General features: G+C 39.3%; 1 protein-coding gene across 1 annotated transcript in view; it reads left to right on the top strand.

The window, feature by feature from the left end:
* Positions 1-15,555, top strand: part of THADA (THADA armadillo repeat containing) — a 419,051-nt gene that overhangs the window by 342,331 nt on the left and 61,165 nt on the right. Inside the window, exons 32-36 of the mRNA XM_031950412.1 lie at positions 7,325-7,713; positions 8,609-8,733; positions 9,702-9,774; positions 11,770-11,923; positions 13,134-13,265. Of these exons, the coding sequence (XP_031806272.1) occupies positions 7,325-7,713; positions 8,609-8,733; positions 9,702-9,774; positions 11,770-11,923; positions 13,134-13,265 (873 nt within the window). The remainder of the gene's footprint in view (positions 1-7,324; positions 7,714-8,608; positions 8,734-9,701; positions 9,775-11,769; positions 11,924-13,133; positions 13,266-15,555) is intronic.

Genomic DNA, 15,555 nt, shown 5'->3' with positions numbered 1-15,555 from the left:
GAATAGCTCCCTCACCAATCACTTTCCCACACTTTCATATATGGTTTTGTCATTTCAGTCATAGCTGACTTTTGGGATCCATTTTGGGGTTTACAGCCAGAGACACTGGAGTAGCTGCTATTTCTTTCTCCAGACTATTTTACAGATAAGGAAACTGAGGCAGGCAGAGTTAAGTAACTTACTTAGAGTCAGACTTGAATTCAAGAAGGTGATTCTTCCTGATTCCAGTTCTGGCACTCTGTCCACTACAACATCTAGCTGCCCTTGTTTTGTGAGTTAACTGTGGACCCGTCTCCCAAACCCTTCATCATCTCTTCACTAGCCTTTAGATGATGAACTTGCCCAAATTTAACTGAATTGGTCTTTGGAGGCCATAATATAGCTGTCACCAAACTCATACCCAGAAGTCCTTCAGTTCATAATAGGATTTTGGTAGATATGAAGTTACTAATGCAAAAATTATTGCCCCACTTAGCAGATGAGGTTAGGAAACATGTTCAAAGCCACTTGGGTGTTAAGAAGCAGAACTTAATGCTGGGGTTGCTGCTGTCCAGGGTCACCTCTTTCCCCCCCTCCAACAGTCAAACAGAATTTACTCCATGTTCCTGCCTGTCTCAATATTGGGTCTATATTCCATGTCCTTAGAAAAAATAACGTTTTTTCTTTTTTTCTGCTGTAAGCTATATATATATATATCTTGAGCTAAGAATTTTAATAAAAAGTTATGTAAGGGAAGCTAAGGAAGAACTAGGACTGCTGACCACTAATGATGAAAAGTACAGAGAATACAGAGCTCCTCAATTCTTATATTTCTTCTCTTTTCTCTGCTAAAAGGAATGACCTTTGGACTGGAAAGGACAAAAGAGATATGGTTAATTAGAAGCTGATCTGTCCAATAAGTATATAAGTAACTAGATTCTTAAGTTCATAGAAAGGCTGTTAGTAAAAAGCTAAACCCACAGCCATTTGTTTCATTTTTTGTCTCCTACTTCAAGAACAGAATTTATACCATGATCTTCCAAGAGCCGACATTCATGTATGATGATGAATAACTAGAAAATTTCAACTCTGGAGTTGGGATTTGGTTCAAATCTTGTCTCTTGTACTTTTCTAGCCAAGAGCTTCTTAACCTGCCATGATTTTTTTTCTCATTTTTTATAATGATTTCAATTTAATGGATTTCCTTTGTAACCATATATATTTTATTGCATAACCATATATAAAAACATTATTCTCTCCATACACTTCATCAGTGTTCCTCCCACCCCCCAGAATGGTCCATGATATATTAACAGTTAAGAACTTCCCTTAAACTCCTTGGCCCTTATTTACTTCATCTGTGAAATGAGGAAATTGCTCTAAACAGTCTCCGTGGTCCCTTCCAGTTCTCAACCTGTGGGCCTTTGAAGACTATTTAAGATTATTATCCACAAATATTTTGTCAGTGCCATCCCGGGTCGCCCCCCCCTGTATGTAGAATGCTGGGTACTCTAGAGAATCCAGAGGACACTTGGATTTAATTCCCATTCCAGCTCTTGGATTCTTCAGTGGTCTGTCAGACCAGAGAAATCAACTGTGTTTGTACTTTGTGATCCAACAAGGCACTTTTCAAAAACTGGTCTTACCAATTTACTTTCTTTCCTCACCAAAGACAAAAAGGGGCTATCCATTCCCTGACATTAGAAAGGCAGGGAGCCATAGTGATAGCACCAGGGCCATAGTTAGAGGGCTGTCAGCCCGGTCACCAGCATTGAAGGGGGGGTCCCATCATGGCAGCCCTTGGATGTACACGTGTCACAATCCCCTGCCGGCCTGTTCTGATGCTACCCCAGTTGCCATAGCACCCCTTTCTTTGGGCCCTCAGAACCTGCCCCTGTTAGGGCCTACCATGACTACCCCCCAACACTGCCCCTGCCCACGGAAATCAACCAGATTTGCCCCTGGCAAATGGGGATACAACCCTGGCCTTAGGAAACCTAAGTTCTAACCCTGCAGCACATACTGTGTGATCATCAGCAAGTCATTCTCAGACCTTCTTAACTTATTTATAAAATAGAGATAACTTTCACCTGATCTACCTCAGAGGGTTGTTGGGAAGAAAGTGATCTTCCAAATAAATGTTAGTTATATTCGAGGTTCCTTTAAGGAAAAACCTGAAAATGAGATTAAGGAGTTTGACCTCTGGGAGAGTGAAGGCTATGAGAAGCCCAGAAAATGAGGCCGAGAGAAATAAATCCAAAAGCCCCTCAGCCCACGCCTTCCCCAGAGTGAGCCGTGCCAAGTACCCCTTTAGGGTAATACAAGGAAGCAGTTTTTCCTAGAAACCTTAAAACCAAGGTTTTTATTAAATCAGCCAGCATCCAGCCATAACTCGATTTTGTTCCTCATTTTGTTCTGTGGCTACTCTTAAAATATTATATAGTTCATTAAAAATTACATGAGCCAGATGTGAAAATCTACAAAGTTTGCAAAGTAATCCTTCACTCGGTTAACACAAATATTTTTATTAAGCACTTCCTGTGTGCCAGTCATTGTGCTGTGTGCTGGGAATGCAAAGAGAATCCAAGACCTAGATTCTGACATCAAGGAGCTCACATTTTAATGGAGAAAACAGCATGAAAATAATTATATATATAATATACACAGAGTAAATGGAAGGTGATCTCAGATAGCAAGGCACTAATATCTGAGGGGACTGGGAAAGGTGTCCTACACAAGGGAGGGTTGGAATTGAGTCTCAAAAGCAGCCAGAGACAGTAGGAGGCAAAGGCAAGGAGATAAACCATTTCAAATAATTTTTAGAATTAGCCTAGTTATTCTGATCATTAGAAAAGAAGAACTTGAAATGTATCTGTTTAGAATCCTGCCTGATAAGAACTTCAAGTCAGTTAACATAGGAAAAAAACATATGTGGGAGGCAGATGGGGATTCCCCAAACCCTCTCCCTACCCTCTCTTATTTGCTACTAGCAAATCTGGCCTTGAGTTCTTGTGCCCCCTCTCTTTCTTTTTTTTTAGTAGGAAGAATGTAAACTTTTTAAAAAAAAAATTAATGTGCTCAACTCTGACTTAACCTGATAGCTTCAGAGCATTGAAATATGATGGGATCCTTTCTAAAAAGTGCTTCATTTCTTTCCTAAAAGTGTATAGGATTATTTTTAAAAGAGACTTACCAATATTTGAGTAAAGTGATTTAATCATTTTTTGGACTTAGGATCCTTATCTTAGTTCTACGCATAAAGGGCTTTGAATACCATTGCTAAATGAAATACCATGTACTAAATCAAATACTTCCCCTTGCCCATTCCTCCCATTTGTACAAATAAATAAAATCACTTTCTCTTTGAGAAACTGATCTTCACATATCTGAAAGGCCTTAAAATGGAGGGGAATTAGACTTTTTCTATTTTGTCCCAGAGGGTAGAATTAGGACTAGTATTTCAAAGTTGCTAAGGAGCAAATATAGACTTGATAATAAGAAAAAACTTTCCAAAAATGAGATCTTTATTAAAAAATGGGCTGCCTTGTCATCATGAAGACTCATGACCAGGTGTTGAATTTGTTGTATTTTTCTGTGTTGGACTAAGCAAGGTGGCTACTGGAATCCTTTCCAACCCTAGAATTCTGTCATTCTTCAATTTCTCACCCTGTCGATTTCTCTAAGTTCTGGTTCTACTTCCAGACTCCCAGTGCTCCTAAGCAACGCAGTAGGCACCAGTGTGGTCAGGCCTGGATCTGGATTGAGATAATGCTGGATCTCCAAGAGAGGACTATGAAACAAGCCCTGCTGTCATTATTTCTGAAAACCCAGATTCCTGGCAAAACCTTTTGCTGCCCAGTTTTAACAACACATTTGATCAGAGAAAGATACATAGTTGTTGTCTTTGAGCCCGTTGTTGGATTTTATCACTTTATCAGAGAATAGTGTTGAGATGTATGTGTAATTCCCAGGTAGATTTGAGAAACTTACTACTGACATCAAGATCTCTCTCTCTCTCTCTCTCTCTCACATACACACTTAAGTTCTCTCCTATGGGTTTTTTCACTCATTTAGAGAACTATAATATTTTTTCCCAATTAAAAGAAAACCATTTCCAGAATAGGGAAGAACTTTTGGACAAGCAGTGCAAGGACGTGAACAAAATTAGATGAGGGCAAAAAATAAACTTGCCTTTGGGCATATGAAAACTACATTGAATGTGGCCTGTCTAGTCACATCTTTGGATTCTTGACCACAGTCATGTCCCTTACCCCAGGACAAGTAATAGTTTATGGTAGGGAGGTCTTTCATTTAGAGTTTTATTTATTCACTGTCTGGGTACGAACAGCAAAGGTGGGCTGGCAAGTTTTCTGAATTCATGGAAAAGATTGATTTAAAGTTCTAGGGGAATATAGTCCCCCAAAGCTAAACTTTGAATCTCATCCAGTACCAAATGTTACAAATCAGAGTAAACTTCTATTTATACATCTGGCAATTGTTCTCAGTCATTGAATATTTAGTAAATGTATGTCTGTTAATCAATGGACATTTATGAAGTGCTTGTTTATTGAGAGGAGAGACTATCTCAGAGTAGTCAAGAGGGATGAGAATTGAGAGCCCATTGGATTTGGCCATTATGAGATCACTGGTGAAGAGAATAATTTCAGCTGAGTAATGAAGTAATGAGCAGATTGAAGAAGAGAGAGGAAGGGGAATGGAGCAAATATAGACCTTTTCTCAAGATGTTTGGCAGAGAAAAACAAGTAAGATATAAGATGTTAGCTAGTACGATGACGGGATCTAGTGGGAGTTTTTTAAAAAGATGCCAGAAATATGAGCATATTTTTAGGCAACAGTAAAAAACACTGCCTAGGTATTTAGAAAAAAAAAAGCGGCCAGGTGATAATAGGGGGAAGAAAAACAGGAAGAGAAGGAATCAAACGTACATACAGAAAACTTGGCCTTGGTGAGGAAGGCCATTTCTCTGTTAGAGCCTGGAATACAGGAGGAAATAGGGGGAGATTAATTTAAGGAATTATAAAACAAGAAAACCATTTTTCCTCTTAGAGATAAGGGAGCTTGTCCTCAGCTTTAGAGAGTGGGGACAGGGAGTACTGTGGGAGGCTTGAGATGAAAGTCTAGAATAGTTCCTGTTGTGAATGGGATGTTGTTGTTGTTGTTGTTGATATTTAGTCATTTCTGTGACCCCATTTGGGTTTTTTTTTTTGGCAAAGACACTGAAGTGATTAGCCATTTCTTTCTCCAGTTCATTTTACAGTGAGACAAACAGGGTAAAATGACTTGCCAGTTTCCCACAACTAGTAAATGTCTAAAGCTAGATTTGAACTCAGGAAGATGAATATCCCTTACTTCAGACTCAGCACCCTATCCTTTGTACCCCCTAGCTGCCTCATAATGAATACTTTATATGTTAAGCATTGTCAATTGTTGTTGATCAACTATAACATAGTGTTGTTGTTGACCACTATGACATATATTCAGAGGGCATTGCAGATGACTTCAGATGGAAAAAAATAAGAAAAGTTTGTCAAAAGCCACCAGCATCTTTTCTTGAGTCCAGTTTGGTACATTTGTGGACAATCCAGCTGACATTTATTATTCAAAGGGTAGAGATGTTAGCAAGGTGTATTTTCCTGGCATTTGAGACCCATTTTGAGAACATATCTTTACTAGAGTTCTTTGGAGGCAAAGCCATGGAGAGCCTCGGGTACAACCTCAGACATAAATTTGGTTAGTTTAATGTCGGGCCACAGCTCATTCTTGGCTCTTTCCTTGACCAGTCTGCATTCCCTAGTGGATCTCTGGTTCCTGCCTACTGGCCACAGCCAGACCAGGGTAGTGTCCCACTAGAGTTCTGTGTTCTCCCAGGAGAACACAAAGAGTACACATCGTCCCAAGACCAAACCTGGACTTTAGGACAAACACTTAAATTCACACAGAGCTCAGAACAATGCTGCTGGTGAAGTTTCCTCACTCATAACTCTGCTGTTTACATGATTTTAAACTCTGAAATTTCTCTAATCATAACCTTCTAGAATTGCCGTTTTTATCCTTTTTTGTAACTAGTTCTGAGCTTCTTTTTACCACAGTCTGGCTGCCATTTTGCTTTATTTACAGTCTTGACCCTATATTTCACCAGTTCAGCTCTATAATATCTTCTACCTTTGTCCTTTGTGTCCTTTTGTCTAGAACTGCTCAAGCCCAAACTCCAGCCCTAGGTTGTCCCTACCATCCACCTTCTCCACATGTACCTTGATGAATACCTCTAGAGAAAGTTTCCACTAAAATTTGTTAGCTAAGATCACCTGGGCCCTCACTGCAGCAAGGAATTTTATTCTGTCTTGATTAACTCTATGATGCTCCATAGAATGGCTGTCTTAAAACCTTTTCTCCCCTCAAGCTATTTACATCATTTCTTCTCCATTCTCCCTTCCTAGTCAGGATTTTGCTTTCTACTTTACCAGAAAGTCAAAGACATCTGCAGTGAGTTCACTGTTGTGCCCTCCTAAATCCTTTGGGCATCTGCTACATCTTGAGTCTGGAATCAAGAAGACTTATCTTCCCAAATTCAAATCTGGCCTCAGACATTGATTAGCTGTATAAATGCAAGTCACTTAATTCTGTTTGCCTCCATTTCCTCAAGTATAAAAATGAACTGGAGAAAGAAATGGAAAACCACTCCAATATCTTTGCCAAGAATACCCCAAATGGAGTCACAAGGAATCAGGCTTGACTAAAAAACTATACAACAACAAAACCCAGGCCCTGTGATAAGCACAAATATTATACTTAAATAGACGTTTCATCATTTCTAAGCAGTCCTTGTGGAATCAACTCAAGAAAGACATTTTAAATGCCAATTGTGCATTTATAAGTTCTGCCACTCCACTATGTAATGTTCTACACAAGCTCTAGAAAGTTCTGCTAAATCTAGAAAGATTTTGTGCATGGGGGAGTGAACACTAAATTAAGTGTCCATCAGGCAAGCACTGACTTACTCCCAGGAGGTTGGCCATGAGGTGATTATTTTTTGGGGGAAAGAGGATGTTTTGTTTTGCTTTTTTGCCAACAGCAACTCATGAACATTGTCAAAAGTATGTAGAATTATAATCTCCAGTCAGGAAAGGAGGACCCATACTAATGAAACCTGAAACCATTTAAGAATCAGTGTGGCTGAGAATGAGAAATGAAAACTAGTTTGGGGTTCACACTGGGAGCTTGGCCCTGTTTGGCTTCTGAGATTCCTCATAGTTCTAGTTCTAAATGTAAGGAGGTTCTACTGGTTTTTTTCTCAGAAAGTTTCCTTGCGATCTTTGCTTTTCAGGTCTCAAAATCTTTGGCTTCTGGGAAGAGGTTGGCACGATCATCTCTGAATCTGAACTAAAAACTGGAATCCCCTATTCTTCTGCCATTCCTGGTCTGATCCAGTATTTGCAGAGCCTCACCAGACTTGCGATAGCCGCCATGTTTGCCACAGCCACTGACTACAATGAGAAGACAAAGGACGGTCCCATCTCTTTGATTCAGCTGTTACAGTCTGACTTCCCTGAAGTACGCCTGCTGACATTGGAAAACTTGCTGCCGTTGGTGACACCAGCCGCCCCTGAGCAGAACACAGGAGAAAAGAAAGACTTCCTGCCTTCCCTCCCTGATGTAGGGGAGAAGCTCTTGAAGATGGCCATGGAAGAAAAACACCAAGATTGCTTGGCCAAGGTTCTGTCTTTTGTTTGGTTACTTCTCTCCCCTCCCCCACCCCTCCTTCTAGTCCTTCCTGTTCCTTTGGAGTTCACTGGGGCATTGCTTCTTTAAAAGTAGGGATAACTCAGAGGCTCTCTGTGGGCTAAGGAGTGTAGTACATTGGATTTAGTATTTGGAGGGCAAGGATGATACTGACTTGCAGTGCATTGGATTTAGTATTCATGGAGCAAGGATGACATTGACTTGCTGTACATCAGGTTTAGTATTCACAAGACAAGGATGATATTGATTTGCTGTACATCAGGTTTAGTATTCACAAGACAAGAATGATATTGACTTGCTGTACATCAGGTTTAGTATTCACAAGAAAAGGATGACATTGACTTGCTGTACAATGGATTTAATATTAACAAGACAAGAATGATATTGACTTGCAGTGCACTGGATTTAGTATTCACAGGGCAAGGATGATATTGACTTGCTTCTTTGTATGTTGCCCAAGATGGCTCTGAGATTACAGAAGCGTTTACTAAAGCTGTCTGATGATAGTGATGAGGGAAGAGAGTAATGAAATACAAGTTAATTAAACCACACTCTGTATGCTCAGATCTAGTAAATGTGAAAGACTGACCTGTCTAGTCTAGTATGAGGGACATTGCTCTAACAACCCGAAGATCTGGGTTCTTCCTAATCCTAGTTCAATGTAATTTGAACTTTCACCATAGCTCATTTTCCAAGCTATGATTTTAGAATAATATTCTCCACCTTTCAGGAAGCTGGTGATCTTAAAATGGGATATAAGGACCGTATCAGTATAATATATTTTATGGGAACACAAAACATTCACTCTTCCCTGCTCTAAGTAATTGTTTCTTCTTTCATTCATTTTGCTTCTAATTTATATTTATAGGTTTTGAACATTCTCCATTCCATGGATATCAGCAAGTGGCTTCCTCTGATTGAAAGTTGTATCCACCAGACCGCAAAGGAATTCTTGACCTGGACAATGGATATTGCAAATAATTCAAATGACAGGTTTGGTCACTTAACTGTTGCTGCCTTTAACTCTCTCTCTCTTCTCTCTCTCTCTCTCTCTCTCTCTCTCTCCTCTCTCTTCTCTCTCTCTTCTCTCTCTCCTCTCTCTTTCTCTCTTTCTCTCTCTCTCTCCTTTTTCTTCTCACTCTCCCACTCCTCCCTTTTTCTCTCCCCTTCTCTACCTCAATACTCTCTCTTTTCCCTCTCTCTCTCTTCTTTCTTTTTCTCTTCCTCTCTCTGCCCCCTTTAATTTTATTGATACTTTTTGTTTCTCTTTCTTTCACTAACTTGAGACAGCCAAGTGGCTCAGTGGAGAGAACTTTGAGCCTGGAGTCACAAAGACTGAGTGCTACCTCAGACATTTACTAACAGGATGACTCTGGCAAAGTCACTTAATTGTTGTCTGCCTCCATTTCCTCATCTGTAAAATGAGGATAAAAATAGCACCTATCCCCCAGAGTGATTGTAAGCTTAAAATGAGATAGCATATGTAATTTGTAATTATTTATAAGTTTATTATTTATACATATTTTATAATTCTTTAGAAGTAATTTTTGCAGTTGCTTAGCTATTATTAAGAAGATTATTTTATTTACTTAATATTGATAGTATGAGAAGCAGTGTGATATAGTTAATAGAGAGGAGACTTTGGAGTCAGTGAATAGAGTTGGTCCTGGATGTTAGGTTCTGCCTTTTGCCACATACTGGCTGTATGGCTGGGTAAATCACTAACCTTCAGTGCTACAGACTCTTTCTCTCCAAGGTTACAAGTTTCAGTCAGTAGGTCAGTTGACATGGATTAAGTACCTTCTATGTGCCAGCAAAACAGTTGTCAGTCTGCATAGATAAGTTCCTTCACTAGGAGTTTCCTACACTACTAAAATCACTGGTCAAGACAAAAAAAGTAGATAACTCATGAAGCATCAGTTTCATTTTATCATTATGTTCTCTCTCACTTTTCTCTTCAGAATCAAAATTCAGAGTGAAGCTCTGAAGCTTTCCTCCAAAATGGTCACCCACCACGTACAGAAAAATAAAGAGGTAAGACTGGTCCACTTTCTGTTCAAGGAAGATCATTTAGATGCCCTGTCTATAAAAAAGAGCTTCCCCAAAAGGAAGACATACCAAGGAATAGAGATAGTTTCTCCATAAATTTTTTCAGCATAACCAAAGTCATTTATGTCTATATCTGTTTCCATTCTGGGGGCAATTGTTTTTAGTTCATGTCTACCAACCTGATCTTATTTTCCACTAAAATTCATCTCCCTTTCTCTCCTGGGAAGCCAGACCTGGCACTCAGCTTAGTGAGTCTAAGCCACTGAACAAAGCGAAGAAATATGATACTCTAGTCTTAAGTATTTCACTCACCCCTGCCTCTACCTCAAACCCCACGCCTTTTTCTTCCTGTGGGTCTGAGCACGAACCAGCCTGAATCTTGCATATTTTAGAGATTAACCATCCACAGAGATGCCAATATGATTTACTCATGCTGAGCAACTTCCTGTGCTGATACCTTTAAACAGGAGAGAGATTGGGGCTGGGTGGGGAAGAGCAGCATAGAAAAATTATTACAGGTGAATGACAATCAATGAGATGATGCTGTAGTCATTACCAGTGAACTGAGTGATTAGCCTCATCTGTCCTGTCAGTAACAGGATGTTTGTTATTTACCTTAAGAACTCAATTCTTTTTGGTCCTGAGTTAAATCACTTACAAAAAATAGGTGCTATTTTCACTTGATTTTTCTTAAAATCAGATACTGTATTTCATATATTTTTAAGGCATAGGAACCTCTATTGCTTTGATTTCATAGGTACAGAAAACATCTTTGCTAATGCAAATAGGCAGCTCACCTCTACTTTAATTCTTAAAGATCTATTGATTTGCCCTAGTTCACAGAGCTAATAAGTATCATATACAGGTACTGAACCTGCATCTTTTTAAAAAAAAAAAAAGAATATTTATATTTATTTCCTTAGATATTTCCCAATTACATGTAAAAGAATTTTAACATTCATTTTTAAAATTTTGAATTCCAAATTTTTTCCCTCCTTCCTGCCCTTTCCTCACCCCTTGAGAAGGCAAACAATATGATATCAATTATATATGTGAACTCATGCAAAATGTATTTTCACATAACCCATGCCATAAAAGAAAACACATAAAAAGGAACAAAAAATATGCGTTGCTCTGCACTCAGGGTTCATCAGGTCTCTTTCTGGAAGTGGATAGCATTTTTCATCATGGATCCTTTAGAATTGTTTTGGATCCTTATCTTGATCAGAAAAGCTAAGACTTTCACAGTAGACCATTCTTATAATATTACCATTCCTATGTACAATGATCTCTTGGTTCTGCTCACTTCACTTTGTAATAGTTATGTGAATCTTGCCAGGTTTTTCGAAAACATCCTTCCTGATCATTATTTCTTATAGAACAGTAGTATTCTATCACAATGATATAACATAACTTGTTCATCCATAGCCAAATTGATGGGCACCCCTTCCATGTCCAATCCTTTGCCATCACAAAAAGAGCTGCTATAACTATTTTTGTACAATTAAATCCTTTTTTCTTTTGAACCTACATCATTTGTATCTGAAGACTCAGTTTAATTTCAGGATTACCCAGGGAATCCTGGGTATGTTCCTTTGGAGTTCACTGGGGCATTGCTTCTTTAAAAGTAGGGATTTCTCTACTTTTCCTTCCAATGAAGTTCTTTCTCTACTCTCTACTTCTCTACATGTAATTACGAAAATTAAATATTATTTAAAGATTTTAAAAGATTCAAGGTAGATTTATTTTCCAGTTTGAGGAGTAAAAAATAAATAAATAAATTGGTAATTAAGTTAATTCAGCAGAATCCCCTTTTGGGCATTCCTCTTATACCTGTTCCAGCGTGGGTTTTTGGGGGGTTTATTTTGGTCTAGCATCTGGACCCAAGGCCACTCTCCCCCTTATGGGAATGACTGAAAGAGCAGCTCTAACAGTCCCAGCCCTGACATACCTTACTGACAATATATTCTTTTCTTTCAGAATTTGCCCGCAATAGAAATGGAGCTGAAGCAGTGGGTCCAATTAGTGGCCTGTTGCTGTGGAGGCGAGCTCCAGACAGAGACCAAACTGGCAGCTGCCGAAGTCCTCATCAGCATCACACCATTTTTCCTGACCAGCCAACATCCAGTTCTTGGTGAGTACCTTGACAGGGTTGAGTACCAAATCGTCTAACAGCACGTGACTTAAAAGTGTCCAAAATACAAATACAAAGTATTGAAAGGAAAAAGAGACACTTTAAGTATATGAGAAATAAAGGCCCTTATGGTTTATTGGGTTTTAATCTTTTAAGTTCTGTATTTTCATACACTATCCTTGATCATTGGGTTGAGAAGTATTACATATTACTTGGTCAAATGGAGAATATGAATGATGCTTTATTTTGAGTGATGCTTTTCTGCTAAGCATATAAAACAAAAAACAAACAAAAAAGGGATATAAAAATATATAGTTATAATGATAGAGTTGATCAATCTATTCATCTGCAAGAAGTCTTTTTCTAACAATTAAAATTATACCCAAAAGCAGTTAGGCTGCTTTATGTATTAGAGTATAGTATAATGAAAAAAGTATTGAGTCCAGGGACCTGAGTACCCATCCTGCTTCTTTACTAAATAGATCTGGTACCTTTGAGAAAATCCCCCTAATCTCTCTGAATCCCAGTCTCTCCCTGAACATATCAGGAAGTTGGATCAGGTAATCTCTAAGTTAATTCAGTTAATTCTAAAAGTGTACAGTCTGTGTCCAGGCTGAGGTAGAATGACCATCTGCGAAGAATGTTGTAAAGAGCGTTCATATCTGATGGTTTCAGGAAATTACACTAAACAACTCTGATAATGTCATTTATCCTCCTAAGATTTTATTATTCCATTTTGCCTACACAGAGCCTGGCAAAGACAGCCAAGCAGGACCTAAAGACTGTGTAGATTCAGCCATGATCTTATGAATCTTTGTGGTTTATTTTATTCTCACATTTGTGGAAAGACTAATTCTAGGATTTTATAGCGTAAAACAATCTTTGGAATTGCTTCCCCAAAATGCCCTCATTTGTGAGTGCCCCCTTTTTGTAGATTATGAGTTATCCAAGGATGCCTGTAGCCCTGGAATCCGGCCTTTTCAGACTGGATGGTCATTATGACTGGACTCCAGGAGGCTGCCAGTCAGTCAAGATGCCAGTCTCTGTCCTGAGGAAGTCTGGACAAACTAGATTCCTAGATCTACCCTTTGAGGTCCTGCTTCCATTTTTTGGCATCTCTCTCTCCGTCTGATTTACAGAAAAAGAGAAGCACCTGATTGTGATTTTCTTACAATAATGACTAAACCTCCTCTTCTTCTTGTGTTCTTAGATCTTCCAGATACAATGACTCTCTGGAAATGTGTCTTCATCCTCCTGCAGAGTGAGGAGCAAACAGTCAGAGACAGAGCGTCTGAAGTAGTCCATGCTGCTCTGTCCCAAGAAAGCACCAGCCAGACCGGAGGTAGGGCCCTCTCCCATCCTTTGGGTTTCACTTAAGTGCTTTTTCTGGTCAAGACCTAGTCAAGAAGATACTGATTGGTTGTCTTGCCAGTCACACCTAGTGCTAGCCCTCACTTTCTGAATATTTGAACTTCAGAGGTAATTTTAGAATGCTAATTTATCTCCTTTATTTCACTTCTCCTATGCCTTTTGTGTGGCAGGTCAGCAGAAGCCTCTTGTTTGAGCCCTGGCCCCCTCCTCATGGCTTGGAACCTTAAGGAACAAAATGAGAATTAGAAAAAACAACCACAACAGAATAAGAAAGACTAGGGAAGAAAGGAGTGAGCCCTGGATAGTCCATACATGTAGGCTGGCTTCTGGATAATTGAGAGTTGGTGCTACGCAGTTTCCCTACTTATAAAATAGATATAGTAATAGTACTTACCTTGTAGGATTGTTGTGAATGTAAATTGAGATAATATTTTAAAGCACTTTGCAAATCTTAAAGTACTGCATAAATACTAGATATCATCATTATTGTTACCTGACTATAGAAAGAAAAGGGAAGAGAGATCATTTTTAAGTGTCTGTCACGGGGACGCTGGGACTTTGCCGTGTCCTTGACTCTTGCCTGTGTCTCACAGAGAGGAGATTTCTCTGTTAAGCTGCCACAATGGCACTAGAGCCCTGGGCAGGGGGGCACAGATGCACCTCCTCCCTTGGTGGCTGGAGGAGACCAACCTGCCCCCAGATTCAGAAGCTGGAGCTGATGAATGTGGTCATCAAGTAAGGTTAACTGATTCTGTTTGGCTGCTCTCTGAGCCTACCCAAGCCTTATTACCAGAACTTCAGTTTGTTCTGGTAATGTGGGGAGGGGCTGGCAGGGGACCTCTGCTCCCAGGCTGGACTAAGAACTTCTCTGACATACACACTCATTTGGGAGGGAGAATGGGTGTAATGACCACTTGGCCCTTTATTAACTGCTTACTGACTGAAATGTCTTAACAAGAAGCAAGATCTGATAATATATACTGGGTCACTTGCCTACTGGGGGAAGGAATGGGGAGAAGGGAGGGAAAAAGTTAGAATACAGGGTTTTGTAGGGGTAAATGTCGAAAATTATCCATGTATATATATTTTGAAAATAAAATGCTATAGTTAAAAAAGAAACGTGATCCGGGCATAGAGAGGTCCAGCCAGGGTTCGGCCCCTCTAAAGCGAGTGCCATCGTCCCATGAGAGGCCGTGGTGAAGCCTGACTTTTTGGGACTCTATTGAGATTCTCTTTCTACTTTTCGTGCAAGGAGGAGGAGGATTAGGCTGGTGGTGATGATCATGATCATGATGATGACAGCACAGCCTTTGTTTAGTGCTTGACTGCTTACAAAGCATTTTCATGTTCTATCATTTAATCCTTCCAGAAGCTCTGTGAGGTAGGAAGGACAGATGTTATTATCCCCAGTTTTACATAGGAGGAAATTGGAGCTTACAAAGGTTACATAATGTACCTGAGCTCACACAATTAGCCAGGACTGGAACTGAGGCCACAAGTCCTGATTTCACATTTCCTCTGCAGTCCCGTCATTCCTCTCAAGGATGCTACCCACCTCGGGGAAAGTACCTATTAGACAGCAAGGCAGTTAAAACCGTGTATGATTTAGAGAAGAAGGTATCCTGCCTGAAAATATTTTCCACATTAGATTGTCATGCTCCTTTAGAAATCAGTAGAGATTCTTTCCTTTGGCTTAATCATTATTCTCTTTTAAAATGCAAGTATTCCCTTTCAAATATAGATTGCCCAAATTAACAGAGGAGGAAATAAATTAATTAAATCCTCCCATTTTAGAAAAAGAAATTGAACAAGCTATTAATCAACACCCTGAAAAAAAATCTCCAGAGCCCAGGTGGATTTACATGTGAATTCTACCAAACATTTAAAGAATAATTCCAATATTATTATAACTATTTGGACAAATAAGCAAAGGAGTCCTACCAGGTTCCTTTTATGACACAGATATGGTGCTGAAACCTAAACCAGGTAGGATCAAAACAGAGAAAGAAATTATAGACCAATTTCCCTAGTGAACATTGATGCAAAAATTTTAAATAAAATATTAGCAAAATGCAAGTATTTCTGAAAATGCCCAATTTTAATTGACTACCCAATGCCTAATTATATTATGAATGGAATATATTATAATCCCTGTGCTTCTTCTGATACCCTTGCTCCAATGAGTGGATGAGTCATTTCTGAGAAATACAGGTAGGGCTCTCTCTTCCTGGATTTAGCATACTTGTTCACTTCTTCCCTAC

This window comes from Sarcophilus harrisii, chromosome 2 (assembly GCF_902635505.1).
Source record: "Sarcophilus harrisii chromosome 2, mSarHar1.11, whole genome shotgun sequence".
NCBI classification, from domain to species: Eukaryota; Metazoa; Chordata; class Mammalia; order Dasyuromorphia; family Dasyuridae; genus Sarcophilus; species Sarcophilus harrisii.
The sequence above is the reverse complement of the archived record's forward strand: the minus strand, read 5'-3'. Positions and strand labels throughout refer to the sequence as shown.